This window comes from Aspergillus viridinutans (genome assembly GCF_018404265.1).
Source record: "Aspergillus viridinutans IFM 47045 DNA, scaffold_8, whole genome shotgun sequence".
In the NCBI taxonomy this organism is placed as follows: domain Eukaryota; kingdom Fungi; phylum Ascomycota; class Eurotiomycetes; order Eurotiales; family Aspergillaceae; genus Aspergillus; species Aspergillus viridinutans.
The window spans coordinates 1,883,022-1,906,700 of NW_025091224.1; the positions used below are offsets into that span (position 1 = coordinate 1,883,022).

General features: G+C 39.7%; 3 protein-coding genes across 3 annotated transcripts; 1 reads left to right on the forward strand and 2 right to left on the reverse strand.

Moving 5' to 3' along the window:
- Positions 1-1,328: 1,328 nt before the first annotated feature.
- Aspvir_009639 (T6SS phospholipase effector Tle1-like catalytic domain-containing protein) lies at positions 1,329-3,036 on the reverse strand (the record flags this gene model as incomplete). The annotated part of the gene is made up of 5 exons (XM_043272777.1): positions 1,329-2,095; positions 2,158-2,371; positions 2,421-2,500; positions 2,566-2,647; positions 2,734-3,036. 5 exons carry the CDS (start codon positions 3,034-3,036, stop codon positions 1,329-1,331), a joined length of 1,446 nt encoding a protein of 481 aa, XP_043128712.1.
- A 2,230-nt stretch (positions 3,037-5,266) lies between these two features.
- Aspvir_009640 (MIP/aquaporin family protein) lies at positions 5,267-6,810 on the forward strand (the record flags this gene model as incomplete). The annotated part of the gene is made up of 3 exons (XM_043272778.1): positions 5,267-5,619; positions 5,678-5,978; positions 6,034-6,810. 3 exons carry the CDS (start codon positions 5,267-5,269, stop codon positions 6,808-6,810), a joined length of 1,431 nt encoding a protein of 476 aa, XP_043128713.1.
- Positions 6,811-7,401: 591 nt separating this feature from the next.
- On the reverse strand, positions 7,402-7,839 carry Aspvir_009641 (uncharacterized protein; the record flags this gene model as incomplete). The annotated part of the gene is made up of 1 exon (XM_043272779.1): positions 7,402-7,839. One exon carries the CDS (start codon positions 7,837-7,839, stop codon positions 7,402-7,404), a length of 438 nt encoding a protein of 145 aa, XP_043128714.1.
- Between the last annotated feature and the right edge of the window lie 15,840 nt (positions 7,840-23,679).

Consider the following 23,679-nt stretch of genomic DNA (forward strand, 5'->3'; position numbering starts at 1 on the left):
TATAAAAATATCTCCCAATCTAAACCCTTACCTTCACGTTACATTACAAAAAGGAAAAAAAGTCCTCTAGGGGATACTGCACCCCATGAGTTGCTGAAGCTGGGGCCCAGGACAAGTGTTTTATGTTCATCTTTTGGTGGATTATCGGTACGTACCTAGTTTCCGTTTCCCGCCCAATTATTAAACACATAAGTCGACCCGCTGTATTAACAAGGACGTCATTCCAGAGCTGCTGCCAATTTTTGCTCGATTGGAACTTAGTAAAAACAACGAATGGGTAGTGCGTTACGACATTCCGGAAGACGCCGAGTTCCATTGCAGTGTTGAAGACATGTTCCGTGACGGTGCCATACACAAAATGCCCAAGAGAGGGGAAACCATTCCCTTTTTGGCCAGAAGGAACCTTCTCAGCTGTGACTCGGGATATGCTTATGCTCTAACCTTGGAGGCAAGAGACTATCGGGAGATGTTTTCCCATAGTATGTCACCGCAACTAAAGTAGAGAAGGACTCCTACCATCCACATACCGTCCAGGAGAGATACTAGAATTACTTTGACTTCATGTTTTAGGGGTGTATCCCATATAATTTAAAAGGTCCCTGCTATGTATTCTGTCGAGGGACTATTAAAGGAGAGGCAAGAGGTTGCCTTAAAGATTTCTGCACAGAATACAGAGGGTAATAAAATTATTTTATAGGGTGCGCTGATTCTTCAATCTATATCCAGAGATGTCTGACTTGCTAAGGTAAGGTACCATAAAAAATCGGCGGAAAATGACTAATTTCTGGCTATCTTAGACAGGGTGAAGTGAACCTTTTAAACCTAAGCTTTTTAGGTGGAAAGATGATGATAAAAGGTATTGATTAGTGGTGATATGAACAGGTAATCTCAAATTCATTTTTGGGCTTTTTGGTTTTCTCCCAATGGCTTGCTGTACACTGAATGGCCTGTCGTTAACACTCCAACATTTCAACCAACAATATTCGCGTATTGAATGCAAATGAGATTGTTGAAATTCGAGCAATTCTGGGATTAATCCCGTTTCGGGTTCGATAGATGTGCTCAAGGTCAAAGCCGTCTGACAACGTTGCGTCGGATGCTTGTCGAAATGCAGCTTTGAGGGCTTCACTTGATATGTTTACACCTCCACCTTGTAGAACAACACCTGCATGCCGTGATTCCAAGTTATATACAAGTCAAACCACAGGAGGCATAATTATTGCCTGTAGCACAAATGTCTCTGTAAGGAAATGTTGTTGAGAAACTCCACACCAGCGATAATATTCAATCCTGTTCCAAGCAGCTGATGCCTACAATGTGGGTTTGCATTACCACGGCGCCTGTAACAGACTGTTCTCTGTCTTGTCGCCTCCCAACCAAGTCAGAATATTGGTATCGACTCGCGACCAATTATTGAAATTGGTTTGCCTTTGGACCGTCATTTGCTGCTGAAGCAAATCTTCATTGATCTTCATGAACATCCGCTCCCAGAGTCCCACGTATTCCTCTAGGAGCTCATATTGGTTTTCTTTGGTCTGCCAAGCCAATCGCGTATTGGCTTCCCTGATGACCATGAGCTCATCATTATAGGGATGGTGCGTCCTAACCCGTGGCGACGGTAAATCGGCGTCGGGGTTGTTTGAGCCCTCGTAGTACGGAATTATGTTCCCTAATAACGATCGAAATGGTGTGGTTGCGCAGCTCTCCTGGCTTGGCCTTTTCTGAATCAGAACATTCTGTTTTTTTGATATGTAGCCGTTCTCTGTTAAGGCACGGCATGACCACTGTCCATCGTCGTCAAGGCCCTTCCCATTGTACTGATACCGGAATCTCACACAAGGGTGGACAAATTCCATTGATCTGTGGTGATTTTTTCTAGTATTCTCATCTGGCGTGTACATTCCTGGTTTCCGCGGGGGTATAGTTCTGCATGGCATGCAGAGGTAGTCTGGCCAGGTAGTCAGTCCCTTTGGGTTGTATATTTTACCCATGCCCCATTCCCGCACTTCGACGCCTGGGTTTACCCATTTGAAGAGGCGATTCATTTCTGGGCGGCTAAACTCTACTCCAAGGGAAGTCAGTTGGTCCGCCATCCCTATTAATGCTCAGTGATGTTCGGTTGGCTTCGTGTCTCACTGCAGTAGAGAAGCCACTTACAAGCAAGAGAAATAGTCGCAATCTGTTGGTCTGGCCAACCCCCTCCAACATTACCATGGTTCCCAGGAAACCAGACCTGTCTTAGCTGGGTGTTGTTGTTGTCCTCCCCCAGAAACCATAACGTCGGACCGAAGGACGTTCGCCATTCATCCAAAGCCAAGGCATGAAAGGCATAGTCAATATTAGGATCGACGTAACAATCGGCAAACCGAGCCTTCACGGTACTGTAAGCTTATATTAGAGTAAAGGGCCTTGCTGCGTACCTCGTCGTCACTTCGGCTGCTTTGATAGTGAAAAAACGGCATTCTAGGCATACCAAGGCTCCCAACTGTGTCCCAAACACCTACACTAGGCGTAAGAAGGCCACCATGCATTGGAGTACTTGTTTAATGCGCGTAAAAAACTCACCGACAGCTCTGACTCTTCCTTCAACAGGTGTCCACACTCTCTTCCCGTCGACTACTTCCGACACTTCCAGGGCCATTCCATACTAGAACACGTTAGTCACTTGTCACATATAAGTAACCAGTGCCGAGACAAAAGTTGAGAGCAAGTTAAAAGGCAGAGAATGAATACCTGACGCAGCAACTCCCTATAGGCTCCCGCTTTCTCTTGAGCCCCCAAGCTTTTGTCACACAAAATTTTAAACAAATTGACTTTGTCATTTGTGGCTCGTTTTTGTAGATCGCCTGTGGTGTAGTTCCATGTCTCGCACTGGATTTCGCGTCCCTTCAATATCTCGGGGGTAAACGCTGCCAAATGCTTTTTCTCGTCATATGTCAATGTAGAATTCCAATCTTGCCACGTACGATAGTCACGGAAAATTTCCGGTAACTTCTGCAAACCAACTCTGTTGAGTATTCCGAGCTTGCAGACCATATCTGCCACAGATCTCGCTGTGAAAGCACCACGAGAGAAGCCTATGAGAAAAATTTCATCACCCGGGCTGTAATTGTCGCATATAAACCGGTAACAGTCTATGATGTCCTGCGACCAATTCCTGTTAGTCAACTTAGACTTTCTAAAGCCCTCATGCTGCCCGTGATGTTTATAGAACCAACCTGGAGGACTCCAGTCCCAAGGAATCCGCCTAAAAAACGAGCCGTTTTAGACTGCTCAGTCCCCGCCCCTCGATGATAGTAGACTATCTGCAGCTTGCCACTGCAACATTTATCTGCGATTGCAGCTGACATACGGCTGACATTTGTCTGGGGGGCACACAATTCAGTGCTGCTCGGCCGGTCATAAAATTGTCACAAAACATTCCAGACATGGTACCAGGGCCGGATAGCAGATGTACATACGAGTTATTCCAAGTCCCATCGCAGCATATGAATAGGCGTTTGCTGTTAATATATTTCCCATCCTCCACCTTATGAATGCACGGCAAATCATGGGTGGAGTTGGATTGTGAAATGGAGTGATTGTTTTCCATTTTGCAACAAGATATGATAAGAAATGATGCAGTGATTGAAGCACATAGAGTGATATTGAACCACTCAGCTTCTAGGCTATTTTATAAGCCTTTCACGGCTCTAAATACACGCCATCCCTTGTCTACAGCCCTCAGTACCCCGATTCATGAAATCACTGATCCTCTGTGATTGACCAGCCTAGCATCATCTAGAACTCTACACTTATGATTGCCGTTTTCAGGTGATGGTAAAATCGCATGATTAGACCCTTTGTGGCGACCAAATGAAGCTGGGTGTATTGAGTCAATTTTACCGGAACTGTCTTACAATTCAACAACTTTTTGAATATTGTGATGTAATGCCGCCTCACCCTCATATCCATGTGGGTTGGACTGTGGATAATGGATATATCCATACTACCTAGTCAGGTGACCTCCAGTATTTAGATTACCATATATCTTTCTAGTATTCTAGCCACACCACAAGGATATCTATATATTTTATTTAATATTATGATAATTAACTATATGAATATTATATATTACCTATTATAAAGGGTAAAATAGCCTTATATAAGGGGGAAGGGGTGCCCAGTAACCTTAAGGTGAAAAGTGGTGCAGAGATATACCATTACCATCCTGATCACCATCGTCTGAAAATATAAAATTAACCATAACTCCTGTTTACCTTAGTAAACCTAATATTTTATTTTATATAAAAATATATCCCTATATAGGCCTTGATTAGGCTAGATAAGCTTATCAGTGCTTAGAGGCCTTAGGTCACATGCACTCAATGGGTTAACCCATATCCACATGGGTTGGATCAAGCCTACCTAGATCCAACCTGAACTGCAGATTGGGTGGGTTGGATGTGGATTTGCGGATTGGGTCAGCCAGTCTAATCCTGTAGCAGGTACTCCGTAAACTTAGCGCAAACCACATACGTAAGAGAGAATGCGGCCCTGCCTCCAGACTCTCCACCCCCATAAAGACGGCAGGGAATTCCAGCCAGCCATTATCATGAACAGTGGGGTTTGAAGAAGCAAATTTACATAGACATACAACTTCCCCAAGGTTAGAGAAGCCTTCTTATTAAGTGATAGGATTATACTCCGTTATCTGGTATACACTTAGAAGCGCTTATTCACAACGTGCTTCGAACTCTTTAGTTCAGAAATCTTCTGTCCAAAAGGGGGAAGCAAGCACCAGGTTTTATTATATGCTGAAAGTCAAGTGGAAATGCCAGAGGGAGAGATATTAGAATAAGGGAAGGGCGTCAGGTTTCGTTATATGCTGAAAGTCAAAACTGAAGTGCCAAGGGGACAAGGTATCAAATAGGGGGCCATCAAGCTAGGAAGTGGCGCAGGTAAATTTTAGAATCTATACAACTCGCAATGGAGACTGAAATTCAGCCGGATCTTGAGAAAGTATAACGATGCTACGCACTCTTGACGTATGCCATACAGCAGAGCGAATTCCTCAGATATTTTAGAGAGGCATTGAGTACCTCATGATCCGATTCTATTTACCTGGGCCCGTCACGATCTTTCAGAGTATTTCCAACTTTTGAAAGCGAACGCATCCTCAGCAAACCAAGGCACCAAGGGTTTGAAACAATACAATATCACTAGCAGAAGGTAGGGTGGCATCGTCAACTATTCCCTAAAGCCATCATTTGGCTTTGCTAACATGATGACAGATGATTTGGGACACTCTCACTCGCATCTGCATAGGTCCGCGCACAGGTCCGCAAGTCGGCGCCCCAGAGATGACCCTCCAGCTGCTACAGAAGACTTCAGGCCGGATCAGCGGTACAAGGGCTACGCATCGAGCGACTACGCGAGCAGCAATCCCTGGTACGGTCAGCCTCGGTCATCACCAGTTTTTGGTCTAGCAGAGTCCCTTCCGCACACGGTGAGGCATGGCCAGGCCAGTCGGCATGACAAGCGAGAACGCGAGGCACGCTATAAACGTGAACCCGATGTCGAGAAGGGAGAAGGGCGTGGAGAAGGACAGGGAGAAAGTTGCCAGAGAGGCAGACACAGGTAAAGCAAAAGGACTGGAAAGTTTTGTGATCGGTCTAAAGCTTATTCAGATTCATAGGGAAGCTGCGCGATTGGGTCCGCAAGATTCTACGGCGGAAGAGAAATTAGATAGGGTATCATCCGAGAAGCGACGCTCCAAATTGGATGCCGATGAACCTCAACCGCCGAAAATAAGACCAGAGAACAAAGAAGAAGCTGCAGAAGAGGGAAAAAAGGGAAAAAAGGGAAAAAAGGAGGAGGAGGAGGAGGAGGAAGAAGAAGAAGAAGAAGAGAAGCGGCAAGCAAGCTATGACCGGCATAGGAATGCTTTTGCTCAATTTAGAGCACGATATCCGGACATACTCGCTGAGTATCTTGCTGTGTGTGAACAGATCCAGGGGATGCATGGCGCTTCGTTACTGACCTACATCGCAGACAACAATCGCAGATAACAATCGCAGTTTGCGGGAACCTCAGTTACAGGTTCAATCGGTCCTACGGCACCTTCGAGACCCTGTGCTGGACGAATGGCCTCGCAACAATGGCTGGAATATACCTGGCAGGTGGGGCGGCGCACACATAAACCCCATTATTTCCATCGTGCTGGCAGTGTATCGTGGCTTCCCATGGCATAAAGTATGGGTCTACATGCTGGCTCAGCTGTTCGGCTGTCTCACGGCTGGCGGGCTCGCATATTCGGTCTATCACGATGCCATCCACACCATAGACCCAGGGTTGACAAGCTTGACCAGTCAATCATTCTATACGATCCCCAAGACGGAAATCAGTGTTTCCTCGGCTTTTTGGAGCGAGTTTATCTCCATTGCAACATTTGTCTGCATCGTCTTTGCCCTCGGGGATGACCAAAACTCTCCGCCTGGTGCTGGTATGAATGCTCTGATCATCGGATTCGTAACCACATTGATCGGTCTCACTTTAGGTTACAATACCGGACCATGTATGAACCCGATGAGAGACATGGCAACTAGACTCGTCGCATTGATGGTTGGCTATGGACGGCAAACTTTCCGAAACTGGTGGTGGATAGGCGGCTGCTGGGGAGGAGACTTGGCGGGCGCCATGACTGGAGCGACGGTGTACGATATCTTTATCTTCACTGGCGCTGAAAGCCCGGTCAACTACCTATGGCCGACAATGCAGGAGGTTGTGGACAAGCTTAAGCGCATCGTGAGACTCAGGTGGAAGGGATAGAATGGGATCGTGCTTCCAGCACAGACGAGGAGCTTCTCCTGCAGGGAAGTTATGGTCTAGGTCTTCCTGTGGGCGGCATCGGATAAGGCTACCTTGAAGACTTGGAGTGGCGAAGGATAGGTCTATAGTTGTTTCTGTGTCTCTGGCCCTGAACGAATTAACCATTTTAGAAGGCATGAACGTGGACTCTAGATTGAGTGGACGTGGATTCCGGCACAGAGTGGATATGGGCTCCCAGACTCCCAGAGTGATGTTGACTCCGCGTGTCGGCTGGGGGTTACGGGCAACTGTAATTTATATAGGGCGACGTGCAATCCGTGCACGACACCATTACTAGCTCCTACAAGGCTACAATATCTACTTTGTTGAAATATTATCCTAGAAAGAGCAATGCATTTCTTGCCTTCGCATTTGCGTTACAGTACAGGAAAACCTACTACAGAGGACAAAAACCTATACTAAGGCACAACATGGCAAGACGCCCAAGGTTACTATATTCCTCCATGAAAACGAAGCATTATTCTTAAGTATTTAGTCCCTTTGCGGTCTTGGTTATTATGAATAATAGTACTTACCTTTAGATTCGGGCTATTACCTAAAAGCCACGCCAAGCCTGTCAAGGTCCGCTGCGGCGGCTCCTCGGAACCCGACGATGGAGCCCCTCCCAATATCTTTATATTCTGTACCGCCTTCCGCTCCAGCTGAGAATGTGCCATCTTTATCGGTTTCAAAGTAGATACTATCGACACGTGATCCAGCCCGGATTGTCATCAGCTTCACTTTCTCGTCCTTCGCGAAGGTGTATTTGAGTTTGTCTGGCTCCTTCCCCTCCATGCCGTGTATTTCTCTTGGGCCTTCTCCATCAAACCAAGTGAGCCTGATCCCTTTAATGACATATGACGGGCCTTGGTTTTCGTAGCCAGTCCATACCTCGATTTTCTTCAGGGTCGAAGCAGCGGAGGGGTAGTCTGAAAAAGGAACACCGCCACCGCCGCCGTATTCCGGGGGACTGTCTTGGATTGCAGCCATATTTGGCGACCTGCAGACTTGCAGTTCTTATCTTTTATCTTGAAGAAATATCTTTCAATAGTAGGACATAGTAAGGCAACGAGATGAAGTAGAATTTAGTGTTATCATGGGGGATAGGTTTGTGCATTATATATCTACTCAGCGGCAGGTGAGAGTTATTTTGGGTTTCAATATATTACTGATTATTTGTTATTTACGTCACTACTTATATAACCTCGCTGTTTGCATACCTTGTGTAACAGTACTTTAATTGTGAACAGAGAAGAGGGGGTTCTCACTTACATCAACTACTTAAGAATCTCAACGTCACCCTACAAGCTACGCTTGGCTAGAGTTGGGGTCAGGTTGTTGCGGGTTATGGACACGAATCATGGGCGGTCAGCCTATCTAGGGAGGCGGTCACCCTAGATACTGCCTATCCTTATCACTGTTTTTAGATTACCACATCTTAGGCCTATTAATGTACTGTTGAACGTAGTATGAAACTGTACCACTTAGTAGAACAGTGGGGGCGGCAAAATAGGTGTCTGAGAGTCTCGAATAGTCCATTGATAAGCCTAAATTTTGCTGAATATGCTTGGATGCGGTCCAAACTACTATGACACAACGTCGACTGGAGGCTACTTCCAGCCTATCAAGTCAATGTTAGTATAGATGGACGGGTGTCCGATTGTGTGTTAAGATGAAATAATTCTAGCTGCATGCTAACGATAGCCAGCGCCATTTTGGGCGGTCCTCGTCATGGCAAGACCATGGGTAAGGCGTGCGGAGAGAGCGGTCCAGTACAGTCCGCGTTCTGCAAACAGCTCGATATTGCAATTCGAGCTTCCCAGGGGCAAGATTCGTTAATCAGAAACGCCTCACTCGCTGCATTACTCATAGGATGGTTCTTTCAAAAGTCTAATATGGAATCGCATCCTGAAGTTGGCTTAGCCAACAGAGAGGGAGGAAAATAAAGAAATATCGGCTGGTTCGGAAGTGTATAATGCTCCAACTTCTGACCCATTCCAACAATCATAAAACGCATCTATGTCCATACGATTAATTTCGGATATGGTCGCCGACCCATTATCTACCGTGAGCGATCATCCAATGATGTGGAAGTATTGGGGCCTAGAAGCAGTAAGTCCCTTTTACTGTACTGTAGATCTCGAGAGCATCATTGATGATGATGACCGGATGAATTGACTTGGAGGCACTAGACGAAAGTACGTTCTCTGCCATTTCAACCATACAGCCGCCATCATTACCGCCGCAGCCATAATGTCCATCAGTCTAAAAAATGTGACATCATGCACGCTGAGCTACTCGCACAAGAGAAGGCAGATAAAGAGCGACTACTCAATGCTGCACAGCGACGAAAGCTCCAGAATCAAAGAAGCGCATCCAAATTAATGGCCACTCACGTTGGCTGATGCTACTTACAATATTAAGGGGTGCAATACAAAGTTCAAGCAGCGCTACGTAGGGCGCGCAAAAGCATGACGTAAAAGCTCGCAGATGAGGATAATGAGGCCCAGGTGAAGGAAGTTATGCTTGCGGAAGGTCATTTAGAGCTTGGTGATGATGGTAAGCCTTCTCTTTGGGCAGATACGAAGGGGGAAAGTAATGTTTCAAATTACTTATATGGTTTGTGTGTTTGTTCTGTGCGTTTGTTCTGGCCAAGCATCAACGAACCCAACTTGATATTAATTAGAATTAGTTTGACATTATAGTGGTATGATTTCAGAAGAAGTGCGTCCAAACCTAGCAAAGAAGCGCAGAAGCCACAAGAGCACGAAAGCCAGCCAGCGGAAACCTATTACATTCTGTCCGAGAGCAGCGTTGCCTTGTTTGTGTGGAGTAGTCTCTCGTCTGACAGAAAATGAGGGGCTAGTTGGTGTTGAGGGTTTTGACAATACTCTCTTAAAGATGTGGACCAAGCTCAACCCCTGAGTTGTTGCTGAGCGGTCTTCGGGGGGGATGACGCGGATGTCTGTCTCTGAATCTGGCTTAAGATGCTTCCGTTGGAAGGTCCAATCTCATCATACTCTGTATTAGTTGATAGGTCCGATCTGTCAAGATGCTCTGGTCTTCAATGGTCAAAATCTTTATCTAAACTTTGCCTAGTAGAAGGGTGATCACTGTTAAGAGCAGTTGTCTAGATTAGAGTTGCATAACCGAACCGCAAAAATCAAATCCAACCCTCACCGAACCTGTAGCGGGTTGGGCTCGGGGCCTAGCCTAGGGAATTGCTTTGGGTTTGAGCTTCCTACCCCAGGCCTAATTAGAGTTGCATTCGGTCCGAGTTCAGGTGAGTTCAAAACCAGTTGGCACCGAACCGCATGCGATTTCGAGTTGAAATTCTAGAAATCGGATCCAAACCTGATCTGTTCTGATTTATTCAAGTTTCACTACAGAATCCACCACTAGGCCTAGATAGGCAGTCATTAGCCTATCTAGTTGGGCAGTATGCCTAGGCAATATCAAAAATTTTAATAGTTTTCAGAATTCAATTTCTCCTATCTTAGGTCTATGCCTAGGGCCTATTAAATATGCCTAGATAAAATCATCGAACAGAGGCGGGGGGTGCGGTGCGACAGGGGTTAGGGCCAGGCGTTTTTCCCCGGGTCAGGTGGCCCAGGGGCTGGGAGCCACACTCTAATAAAGTTCTCACCCTTTCAGGGCGAAACCACTCCATCTCACTAACCTCTTATCCTCTAAGAATACAACCATTTCTCTGGATTCCTACTAACCTCTCACCCTCTAAGGGTGAAACCACTTCTCTAACTAGTCTTTAATTCGAAGTCCGTCATCAATCCAGAGCCGGCCAAAGAACGTGACCTGATGACATGACATACGCTAGCTACCGTACACTGTGCCATCCCATCCCTCCATCTCATACTGTGAGACCCCGCGCCAGGCTGCGTGAGTTCCCAACTGAGGCAAAAGACCTACTATGTTTGACCCCTATGGTTAAACATGCCTGGCTTCCATATATATATCTTTAAGGCTTACTGGATGCCTCTAACACATACCGTGTCAGCCTTGCTCTTTGGCATACTGGATTTCCGTAGGTTCTATAGCTAAGTTGAACTCGAAGGTTACAATTGAACCATGGTGGATGACGTTCCCAGGACCTAAATACAGTAGGAGAAATGTCGAGGAAAAGAAGCACTCGGTACGGAGATACTGAACCCTGAGGATTGTAGATTTAGGTTTTCCGGTCTAGTCCGATCGCTCGGGATAGAGCGGAGGTAGTCGTAAAGGAGGTTGAAATAATTCCCAGGATACAGGTCAGCTGACCTTTACTAAGGAGTTTGGCTAACCAAAGTGGGTCAGCTGACCTATATAACATAAATATAAAAGCTTATCTGACCTTTTACATCTAAATCTAATTTTATGTTCTATAATAATTTTTGCTATTTCTTATAGCCTTAACTAGTTCTAAACTAGTTCATAATGTCATCCTTAGATAACTTTTATTATCTTAAGAATAATTAAATAGTAATTAATTCTCTTATTAATTTATCATCTCTTATACCTGAATCAGAGTATTGTGATATCGACCAGCATGTATATGACTTCAGGGAAGTCTATTAGGCGTGCAACAATATCTAGTGATTAATATTGCCATTTATGTAGTTAGTTAGACTGTACATTCATTCTTAGCCTAGGTTAAAATACTAAAAGAAGACTGGAATCCCTCAAAGTTAAGGAGGTATATATAGGGCAGCTACAGGCCTACTAGAGTTGCATAACCGAACCGCAAAAATCGAATCCAACCCTCACTGAACCCGCAGTGGGTTGGGCTTGGGGCCTAGCCTAGGGAATTGCTTTAGGTTTGAGTTCCCTACCCCGGGCCTGATTTGGGTTTGGTGAAAACTATTGGTTTTGATTTCTGTAGTTTTTATGGATTAGGTGAAACCACCTAATCCATTTTAGATAGAAATCACTAATTTCTAGTATTTCACTAATAATTTTGATATCACTAGATAGCCCCTGATCTAGGCTATCTAGTGATATAAATATTAATTTAAAATACTAAGTGGTTGCTAAGATATAGAGGAATAATCATTTTCATCATAGGGTGGTATGAAAGTGGTGTGGATATATATATATATATATAACTAATAGTTAACAACCACTATGGTTTAAAAATGATTTTTTAACCACCCCCCATTCAGCCCTATAGATATTGAATTAAAATTTTAGATATAGATTAGTATAATAATAATTATGATATATTTCATATAAAAATGATAATTTTTGATTAGCATAGTGATATTATGATAGATAATATAGTATTTAATAAGGCATTGAAATTTAAAAACCATCAAAATTTACTAAGGGGTAGTAGTTTAACCAACTTAAAATTAAACTAAATCTAACTATAGTTAGTTAGTAGGGACCTGGCTAGGCCTAGCTAGGCCTAGTAGTGGGTTTTTATGGTGAAACCTGTTAGACGCAGCGAACCTGTACATAGCTGAACTGCAGGGGTCACATGTGTGGCATGTGACCCATAGAGATATCATTAACTGCTAAGGTGCGAGATGCTCACACCTTAGTAATTAGTTCTACTATAAAGGCATTACTACTACCATATTATCTACTATTTAATAGGGAGCATTCTATAGGTGCTCTTATAGTTCTAATCACTCTACTATATTAAGATAATCTAGTAGGAGCACTTTTATATATTTTACTAAAGTAAGATAGTTTCTACTAGGAGCACCCCTAACATAGGATAACTATGATCTAATAATGTAAATATATATATAAATTAATATAGGGGCAGTACCCTAACTACTCTAGAGTATAGTAATATTATTAGGTAGAGATCCCCTTAATTCTTAAGAGAAGATTTCCTAGCTATGTAGAGATGGGTTGCTGAACTAGAGTAGATTAAATATAATAATAAGATACTTAAAAAGCTTAGTGAAACTGTTATATGCATATAGTAAATATAGGGTATATAAGACTAGACTATTACCCTATCTATATAAATTATTTAGGGTGAACCTAAGTAAAATATACCTAATAAACTAATAACTATAAGTAATAAGATATAGATACCCCTTAGAACTAGATCTATACTACCTATAGTATATATAAATAATAATAATACTAAACTACCTACCTATAATAATAATAAGTAAGATAACTTATTAGATATAGGTCCTAAATTAGTACTAAAGGCCCTATTTACTATAGGTTTCTAATTTAAAAATATACATAACTATATAAAATTTATTAATAGTATAATAGTATATTTTAAGTAATATTCTTAATACTATACTAAGAACTACTAAAAGGTTAAAGTAGTAGTTCTATTACTTACTAATAAAATACTTAGCTAGTGGATAAGGTATTATAAGTTATTACCTATAAAGTAGATATAGGAGTAACTTACCTAATTCCTACTAAAGTAAGTTAATAACCTAAAGACCTTAGTATATAATACTATATAGAGATATATAGATGCTAGGTAATTAGAGTTATAGATAGTAGCTAACTTTATAGTATACTTAGAGTAATAGAAATCCTAGCTTAGTATTAGCTACTTAGATAAGTAAAGGAAGATCTAACTCTAGATAAAACTATATACTAGTATATAAAATAAGATTCTATAATACTAGATTACAGAGGACCTCTTATATAGTAGTTATATTAATAAAGTTATATCTATTAAGAGCTAAATAATAGAATATAAAGATAGCTTATTAAGAAGAGTAGATATATCTAGCTATAGAGGCTACTAGGGATAAGGTAGAGGCCTAGGGTTAAAGAAATATAGTTTTTATAACTAAAAGAAGTACTACTCTAAGGAAGATAGAGGCCTAATTAGGTGCTATAGCTATAATAGTAAAGGCTATATTATAATTAGATATCTAAAGTATACTAAGGATAATATAGAGTTAAAAAACTAGATAACCTAGTGATGTGCATGGTAGTAGTGCTAGGCCTAGGTAAGAGAACTATAAATACTATATTCTTAATACTAAATATAAAAGTAGCTATAAATAAACTAATTAATAATATAGCTAGGAAGGATGTTAGCTTACTCCTAGATATAGATATATAGGGGAACTTTATTAGTTAATATTAGGTAAAAGAAAACCTATTACTATAAGTAATAGATATACCTTACTAAATTAAGGCTATTAATAGCTGAAAGATAATATTATATAGAAGATATTACCTATATATTACTACTATAGATATGCAGGGAACACCCTGAAGTATTAAGATAGAATTTTATATAGTAGATATAATAGGGTATAACTTTATCCTAGGGTGGTTATAACTAGTAGTAGTAAACCTAATAATTAATTTTATATAATATATATAGGAATATTAGGTAGATAAAGATCTAGCTAATATATCTAGGGTAGAAGTTATATTATTAGAAGAATATATAAAGAGTATCCTAGCTAGTAATATAATATTTATTATCTACCTATAGGAGATAGTGGAAGGAGAAGTACTCTTATTCTTTATYTTAATAATAGGAGAACTAATACTCCTAGAGTAATATTAAGAGTTTATAGATATCTTTTCTAATAAGGAAGCTAATATACTTGCTCTAAATATAGAGTATAACTATATTATTAAGCTAGAACTAGGGAAGTAGCCCCTATTTAGGCTAATATATAATCTCTCTACTATAGAGCTATAGGTCTTAAAGAAATATATTAAAGATATACTAGAAAAGGGGTAAATAAGATAATCTAAAAGCTCTATAGGAGTACTAATCCTTTTTACTCTAAAGAAAGATAGTAGCCTATAATTATATATTAACTATTAAGGTCTAAATACTATAATAATTAAGAACTACTACCTCCTGCCCCTAATTAGTAAGATACTAGATAGGCTATTAGGAGTAAAGATCTTTATATAGCTAGATCTATATAATATATACCACTAGATCTGAATTAAACCTAGTAATGAGTGGAAGACTGTATTTAGAATATAGTATAGGTACTATGAATACTAAGTAATACCTTTTAGACTAGTTAATATACTAGCCACCTTCTAGATATATATTAATAGTGTACTAAGTGACCTACTTAATATTTACTATATTATCTACCTAGATAATATATTAATCTACTCCCAGAATGAGGAGGAATATAAGAAGCATGTCTAAGTAGTACTATATTAACTATAGAAAGTAAAACTATATACTAAGCTTAGTAAATATATATTCTATATTAAAGAAGTGGATTTCCTTAGCTTTATAGTTAGAATTTATAATATATACATAGAACCTAAGTAAGTTAAAACTATTATAGAATAGCTAATATTATATAGTATTAGAGAGATATAGATCTTCCTAGGGTTTATAAACTTCTACTATTAATTTATTAAAAAATACTTAAAGATCACTGCACCCCTATCTAAATTAATAAAGAAAGATAATAAAACTATATGATTTATACTAATATAGAAGGTATTAGGAGTATTTAAAGAGCTAAAGTAATACTTTATAACTATACTAGTACTATAGTACTTTAACCTAGAATTATAGGTCTATCTATAGATAGATATATTAAAATAGATAATAGCTAGAGTACTTACTTAGCTATTTAGAGTAGAATAGCATCTAATAGTATTTTAGTTAAGGAAGCTTATTACAGCAGAGAAGAACTACTAAATATATAACTCTAAACTACTAGTAATAATAGAATACTTTAAGTAATAGAGGCACTATCTAGAAGAGAGTAAGTTCCCTATTCTAGTACTATCTAACTATACTAATTTATGCTATTTTATAATAATAAAGAAGCTAAATCTATATTAGATAAGATAGGTAGAATACTTATCTATATTTAACTTCTTAATTAAATACTACCTAGGGACTAGTAACCCTGCTAATATACCTAGTTATTATCTAGACTATACTAATAAGGCTAAAATTAATAATATAGACCTACTATAGCTACCTATACTATAAAATAAGCTATATATAGGGCTTTTATAACTAAATAACTACCTCCTATAAAATAAAATAAGAGTGTGCATGGCATGGCTTAGAGAGGTATAAGAGATAAGCTAGGAGTATCTTATAGATATCTAAATAAAAGCTACTACCTATAGATAGAATATACTAATAGATAAGAGAGATACTGCTAATAATATAGGGGGTCTAGACTTCCTAGTACTATAGAGTAATATATATAAGGCACTTATCTCTAAAATAGCCTATACTATAGAAATTCTAGTAGCTATAGTAGACCTGCTATGTATAGTTTAAAATATTAATGTATTTATATAGTAGAAACTACTAGATATAGCTATAGAAGATATAGATAAGCTAAGTCTCTTAATATAGAAGGTTGCAGATGGACTTCTATAATATAGAAACTATATCTATATACTAAGATCTATAGTGCTGCGTGTAGAAATTATGAAAATAAACTATAATAATCTATAGAGGGGTTATCACTAATATAGATGCACCTTAGAAAATATTAAATGTAGATACTATTAGTATAAGTTAGTGTAAGATATTAAGAGGTATATAGATAAGTATGATATCTACTAGAGAATTATAGTATACTAGTATAAGCCCTATAGTGAGCTAGAACCACTACCTGCTCCTATAAAGCTAGTATAGTAGATAAATATAGACTTTATTATAGGCCTCCCACCCTTAAAATAGCAGGGGAAGGTGTATAATATAGTGCTGGTTATTATTAACCTATTTACTAAATACTTACTATACATCCCTATAAGGAAGGACATTAATGCAATATAGCTAGCAGAAATATTCTATAAGAAGGCTATACTGCTATTTAGTATGCTAATAAACCTTATATTAGATAGGGGTAGCTTATTTACTAGTATATTCTAGTCTACCCTCTACTACTGCCTAGGAGCATGCAGAAGGCTATTAATAGCATTCTATCTATAAACTAATAGATAAACTAAATACATGAACCAGGTGCTAGAGTACTATCTATAAGTATATATTAGCTAGATATAAGATAACTAGGCTAGTTAGTTACTAATAGCATAGTTTATCTATAATAATGCTATGCATAGTATACTAGGCATATTACTATAAAATATACTTATAGGCTTTAAGGCTAGCCTATAGATTAATATCTAAATTCTAGAAGAATATGCTAAGGCACTAGCTATAGTTAATAAAGTAGTAGAGCTAAATAAGAACTATATAAAGCTATATATACTATTTATAAGATTAAAAGAGTAGATAAAGAAGTAGTATAATAGGAAGTATACTAAAATATTACTAAATATTAAAGACTATATAATACTATAAGTAAAGAATATTACTATCCCTAGGCTAAACTAGAAGCTAGTAAGCAGAATGCTTAGGCTATTTAAAATTATTAAGAAATAGGGAAAATAAGTATATAGACTATACTTATTAGACTTATAGGGAAGAATATATAATATATTCTATATCTCTCTACTTAAACTATATAAGGGAGATGCTAAGTAAGCATCTCACCTAGGGCCTATAATTATTAAAGATAGTAAAGAATAGAAGATAGCTACTATTCTTAAATACTAAAAAATATATAATAAAGATTAATACCTGGTCTAATAGTGTAGATGGGAAGATAAGTATAATATATAGAAACCCTATAAGTATATTAAAGATACTAAAGTCTATGAGCAGTTTATGAAATCTATAAAAGAAAAGATATAGTTAATAGGGAGAATATATTATATTAGGCCTAAAGGCTATATATATAGTACCTAAAGAAAAATAAAAATAATAATACCTTAACCTCTAAAGGGGGAGTAGTCTTAAATCCTACTATATAGTTAGCTAGAATAAGTAAAGTAGGAAGGATGTAGACTTACCTATAAAATAAATAGATAAAAGTTATAATAGTGCTAAAAGATGCACTAAGCTAAGTAGCTAGAGCTATAGCAGTAGTGTCAGGACTAGCTAGAGCTAGGACAGGAGCATTAAAACTAGTAGGAGCTAGGGTAGGAGCAAAAACCCTATTAAGGGTGGGAGCTAAGGAGCCATATACTATCTTAAAAGATAGGGTTAGAGATGGGGGCCTAATAGGAATAGATACTAGGGGTGCACTGTAGGGGAGTAGACCACCACTAGTACAGACCTAGATCTTAAAGGCCTAGGCTGCACTACATATAGGGGCCTACCGCCCCCGCTGGCTGCTTTCCTATAGGATCACATAGGCCCCGCACCTAGCAATAACATTGCCCCTGGACACCCCCTACCCGCCCTTACAGGCCCCTAATTCTGACCTCCCTATGTTAGTTACCTCACCTACTATCCCTAGATCACAGCCTGCACTAGCTGCGCTACCTGCATAGTGCTTAAATCCCCCTATACCTATTGGGATCAGGCCCCTACTGCCCTTAAGGCTGGGTGCCCTGCCTGCTGTACTATACCCTGGGCTCCTAGGATTAATACTAGCAGTGCATAAGCATCCAGGCAGGGCCTCTAACTAGGCTATAATCTGGCCTAGCTTTATAGTTTCTAAGATAGTTTCTACTAGGTGTGCTAGCTCCTACTCTAGAGGTATACCTAAACTATAGAGATATATATCACCATCTCCTAATCTTAGTAGCTACTATTCTGACCCCCTCCTCTATATACCCTATGTCCTATAATGCCTCTAGCACCATCTTATTCTATGCTAGTGTCCCTCCTAGAGGCTAATAAACCAGCTCCTATCTACCTAGAGGGCCCTGGGGTGCTGTGTATTATACTATTATTAGCTCTATTAGGTGCTTTTTACAGGGATCTGGCCCCAGGGTGCCTAATATAGTTTAGGGTGGCCTGCACCATCTATACCACTATATTATATAATAAATAGTGCTATACACTAGTAGTAACCTACCTTAGCTATATAATTAGGCCCCCTAACTAGAACTACTAGTAATACCCTAAGCCTAGTCACTATGCTCCCTATAACTAATGGTAGCTACTAGCTAGAATGCAGGCTAATTAGATCTACATTAATACTAGCTAGTAATGACACAGGCTAATTAATAGATTAGGTATAATTAATTAAGACTAGTCCATACTAGTGCCTGTCCTATAGAAGATGCCTGACTAAAATATTATAATAAACTAGAATAAGTAAAGGAATAAGGCCTAGGAGGCTATCTACTTCCCTTCCTCCTTTTTTCCCTCCTTTCCTTTCTGCCTGGCTCTTTCTTCCTTCCTTTCTTTCTTCCCTCCCTCCTTCCCCCCTATCACCCCCATCACCACCCATCAATTAATTAATCGAATTGACCCTGACCCTGAATCAAATTAAATTAAATCTGAAATCTGAATAGAATAGAATAGAATTAAACCTGACTAGGGCATATATATCATCTCTATGATTAATTAATTTAATCATCCGTCCCCTGTCCTATGAATTATCTAATTGAAATGAAATTGAATTAAATCAACCTATAAGGCTATAAGGCTATAACTAATATAACTAGTATATATACTATATATGCCCCTCCCCTTCCTGCCCTGAACCCCTAAACTATAAAAATAAGACTATCTATTCCCTTAGACTGATTAATCACTCTAACTACTATTATAATACTAATAACTATGCCTATACTACTACTCTATAACTACCTCCCTAAGCACCAGGCTATTATCTGCCAGGTCTGCATAGTTATAGTCCCTGGCCACCTAGCTAACTAACACCTATAGGAAACCTATTACCTCCTAGCCTAGGCCTGTTACCTGCAGGTCTACACCCTACCCTAGGGCATCCAGCCCTAGCAGGACTACCAGGACTTCCTACCCTGCTGCCATAGTAGTAAGCTAATTACTTAGCTTCTAATCTACTATATCTAGTGCTATAGCACCTATAGGACCTTTCTAAGCTATAGCACCTACTAGGTCTAGGAGCACTACTACTAGGACCACCCCCTAGTCTGCTAGCCACTGCTACCCTAGTAGGTTAAGGCACAGGCCTAGTTCACTAACAGCCACTATATCTACTACTAGATTATTAGGGTCCCTGGCACATAGCTAATATAGTCTACCTAGCCCACCTAGCCCACCTAGCCCCTAAGCCTAACCTAGCCTAGGCTGCTGTAAGCACAGTCTGGCTAGCCTATCTAGTAAAGCCTAGCCTTATCTATAGCCCCCTAATTAGACCCCTTAACTAGCTGCCAGTGGACTAGGACCCCTACTATAGCTATAGCCCTGACCCCAACCCCTCTGGCTAGCCTAGCTAACTAAACTAGCCTAACCATCCCTACTAGCCCAACCAGCCTAACCAGCCTGACTAGCCTAACTGGCCTAATAACTAGCCTAACCCTGCTAACCAGCCTAGCTATCCTAACCAGCCTGGCCATCCCTACTAGCCTAACCAGCCTGATGACCAGCCTAACCCTATAGACTAGCCTAACTATCCTAATCTTAATTACAACCCTAAGCTAAAGCCTACCTAAGCTATCCTATACCTAGGCTACCCTCTATTACTAAGATAATATACTTCTAGGCAGTAGTAAGAGAGATATAGAGCCTAAAACTACTAGTAGGCACTATCTATACTAGGATAATAATAGATTACTATGCCTAGGGCTAGCAGCTAAGGAGGAGGAGGGGGAGGGGGAGGAGGTAATAGCCCTAGCTATAGACCTAGGATTAATCTAAGAGGATAATAAGCTAGACTACCTAGGGACTACTACTAGTATACCTCCTTCTAGGGCTTAGTAAGAAGACCTAGAGAGGGAGCCTAGTAAGTAGAACCCTGCCTAGACTACTACTACTACTATATATATATATAGTAGTAGTACTATCCTTATATTACTATTCCTACTAGCTCTATCCCTACCTCTACTATCTTCTTCCCCCCTAGTAGCTAGGATAGGCTATTACCTAAGTTACTTTACAGGGTCCTCTATACCATCTAGCTAGGTATAGACTACCCTTGCCTAGGAGTAGTAGATCCTAGAGGCTAAATAGTATATACTATGCCCTAGGGTTAGTCTAGAGAATATAGCTATAGGGACTATAAACCTCTCTAGGCCCTCCCTCTTTCTCTTTAATACTAAGTACTACTAGTAGGATAATACCACCCTATAGCTACTTTTTACTAAGTAGCCCTGATTCTTCTACTAATACTCTCTCCTAGGCCTTATCTATATAGCTAGGATGCCTTATACCCCCTAGGCCCTGCTGGCACTGTAGGTACTCTAGGGTAGGGATAGTAGCCTAGGGGATTTAGATTTAGATTTACCTCCTATAGTTATGCCTAACTAATAGGTATAGTAGGACTAGTATAATCACATCCTTACCCTAGTCTACTAGAGGATAGACCAGGTCCTAGATTAGGCCTAGGTAATGCTAGAGCAGACCCTAGCCCCTATCTAGGAGGTCTTTAGCTACTAGATACCTAGTGAATAGATATAGTAATAGGCCCTAGGATAGCTCTAGCCTAAGATAGAGTAATAGTATATATAGTACTAGAAATAATACCTCTACTTTCTCCTCTAGATTAACTCTCTTATATCTACTAACTAGGGGTGCCTCCTGGGGGTTATTCTAGATATAGAGTAGTAGTATACCCTAAAGATTATCTAGAAGATCCTAAATAGCTACCTAGAAGACCCTAACTATAATTAATAGACTAATCTAGGCTCTATAAATCCCTTCTAGGCCCTACTTTAGGTTAGTAACTAGCTATAATAGCTTAAGACCCTACTTAGCCTAGTTAATAGTACTATCTATATAGGTAGTAAGCTACCCTACCTACTATTACCTTTCTAGAATTAATCCCCTAATATAGATACTAATACTACTACTATTATTACCCTACTATCCCCTACTGCTAGGCTGTCCTACCCCTATATTTACTAATCTAGTAGGAAGTAGCCCTACTCTATTAACCTACTACTATACTATAACTACTACTACTACTAGTATAAGTATAAGTATAAGCCTAGGCCATCCCCTACCCTACCTATATCTAGTAGTATAGCTAGAAGTGCCCCTAGTAGTCTCCTTAAGTTTAACACCCCTAGGGCTATAAGCAGGCACCCCTTAGCCCTATAGATAATAATAATAGTCTATATCCCTCTCTACCCTACTTATATCTAGGGCCCCTACTATAACTATGACCTGACTAGGGCCTCTAGCCTTTATAGGGCTACTATATAGCCTGACTTAGGCCCCACTACAGGCATTAAGCCTGATAATACTATTAATAATAATAATAATAATAATAATAACTATACCCCAGAGGGGTCAGCCTCTGAGGATGCTATCTCTAAGGATGATAAGGGGGCTATCTCTATAGATATAGACTAGTAGGATAGTAATAGAGGGCATAATTCTAATATATCTAGTATAGTATCTAATAAGGAGGACTTCCTTATAGACCTAGACCCTGATAAGCTACTATAGGGGTCTAGGGAGCCTAATAATAAGAGGTCTAATCCTATCTAGGGGGAGCCTGCCCCTAAGCTGCCCTGCCCTAGTCAGCCCCTAGCCCTGCTAGTGGCTATAGAGGCCTGGCTTACTAAGATACTCTTCTCCCTCTATATTAGCTACCTAATAATATAGGCTATCTACTAGTAGGGTGATAAGTTCTATACCTTACTAGTAGCCTTTATAGTAGTGCTAGGGATCTAGCCCTAGGGCCTTAGTATCTATAAGCTCTACTACTATACTACTAAGCTTACTAGTATTATCTAGATAGCCTAGGTACTCCTACTAAAGTATATACTTCTAGTATATATCTACTAGTAAGTTAGTAATATCCTAGGCTAAGAGGTGTACCCCTTCTATATATAATAGGCCTAGGCTATCTAGGTAATCTATAGTGCCTAGGGCATCTTCTTCCTACTAAATAAGATCCTTACTATACTAGTAGTAGGCCTAAGCATTATGTGCTATAAGCTATGCCCTAGTACTATCTAATAGTCCTATAATCTATAGACTATTTACTATCTATAGTTACTAGACTAGGGGCTGTAGCTTATCTAGCTATATATATAGATATAGTAGGTCCTCTAGTCTACTATTACTATACTTAAGTATAATCTCCTACTTAGCTACTAGTCCCCTGCCTATATATAGGCCCTTATAGATACCCTAGCTAAGTAGGAATCTAGCTTCTCCTTCCTAAAGTCTAGGTAAATAAGCTTAAGGTTACTAGAGGCCCTATTATATATTAGGTAGAGGCCCCCTCTAAGGGGGTGGCCTTACTATACTACTATAGGTAGTAGGACCCCCTAGCCATCTAGTAGTACCTATAGTCTATATAGGTATTTCTCTAGTAGCTAATACTTACTATCTAGCTCTCCTAGGGCTAGCCCAGCCAGGGTAGTAAGCTTATAATAGTAAGATAGTAGAATAGTATAGTAGCCCTATAGAACCTCTATATCTATAAGGGGGAGATGGTTATTATTACCTACTACTACAAGGCCTATATATATATAGGGTAGTAGTATATTACAGCCTAGTTTCTATCTCTATTAATTAGCTAGCTAGTGCTTCTATACCTACTATATATACACCTATTTATATATTACCTCCTTAGTATTATATATAAGCATAGCATGTAGTGCCACTAGCAGGCATAGTAGGAGGTACAGAACCCCTCCCCTAGCTAGCCTAGCTAGCCTACTAAAACCTGCCTACTAGGCTAGCCAGGCCTAGTAGGGGGTAAGCATAATCTATTTACTATACCTAGGTCCTAGCCCCTAGGCCTATAATATGCCTGCTCCCTCTATAGCTAGGTACTATAGTAGAGTAGCTATAAGTTCTTTAGAGACTTTAGCCTATAGGTGCTAACCTACTACTATCTTATTATTATAGTTACTAAGAAGTATCTCTAGGTATAGGCTACTATAGTTAATCTCTAGTCTACTACTAAGGTGGTTAAT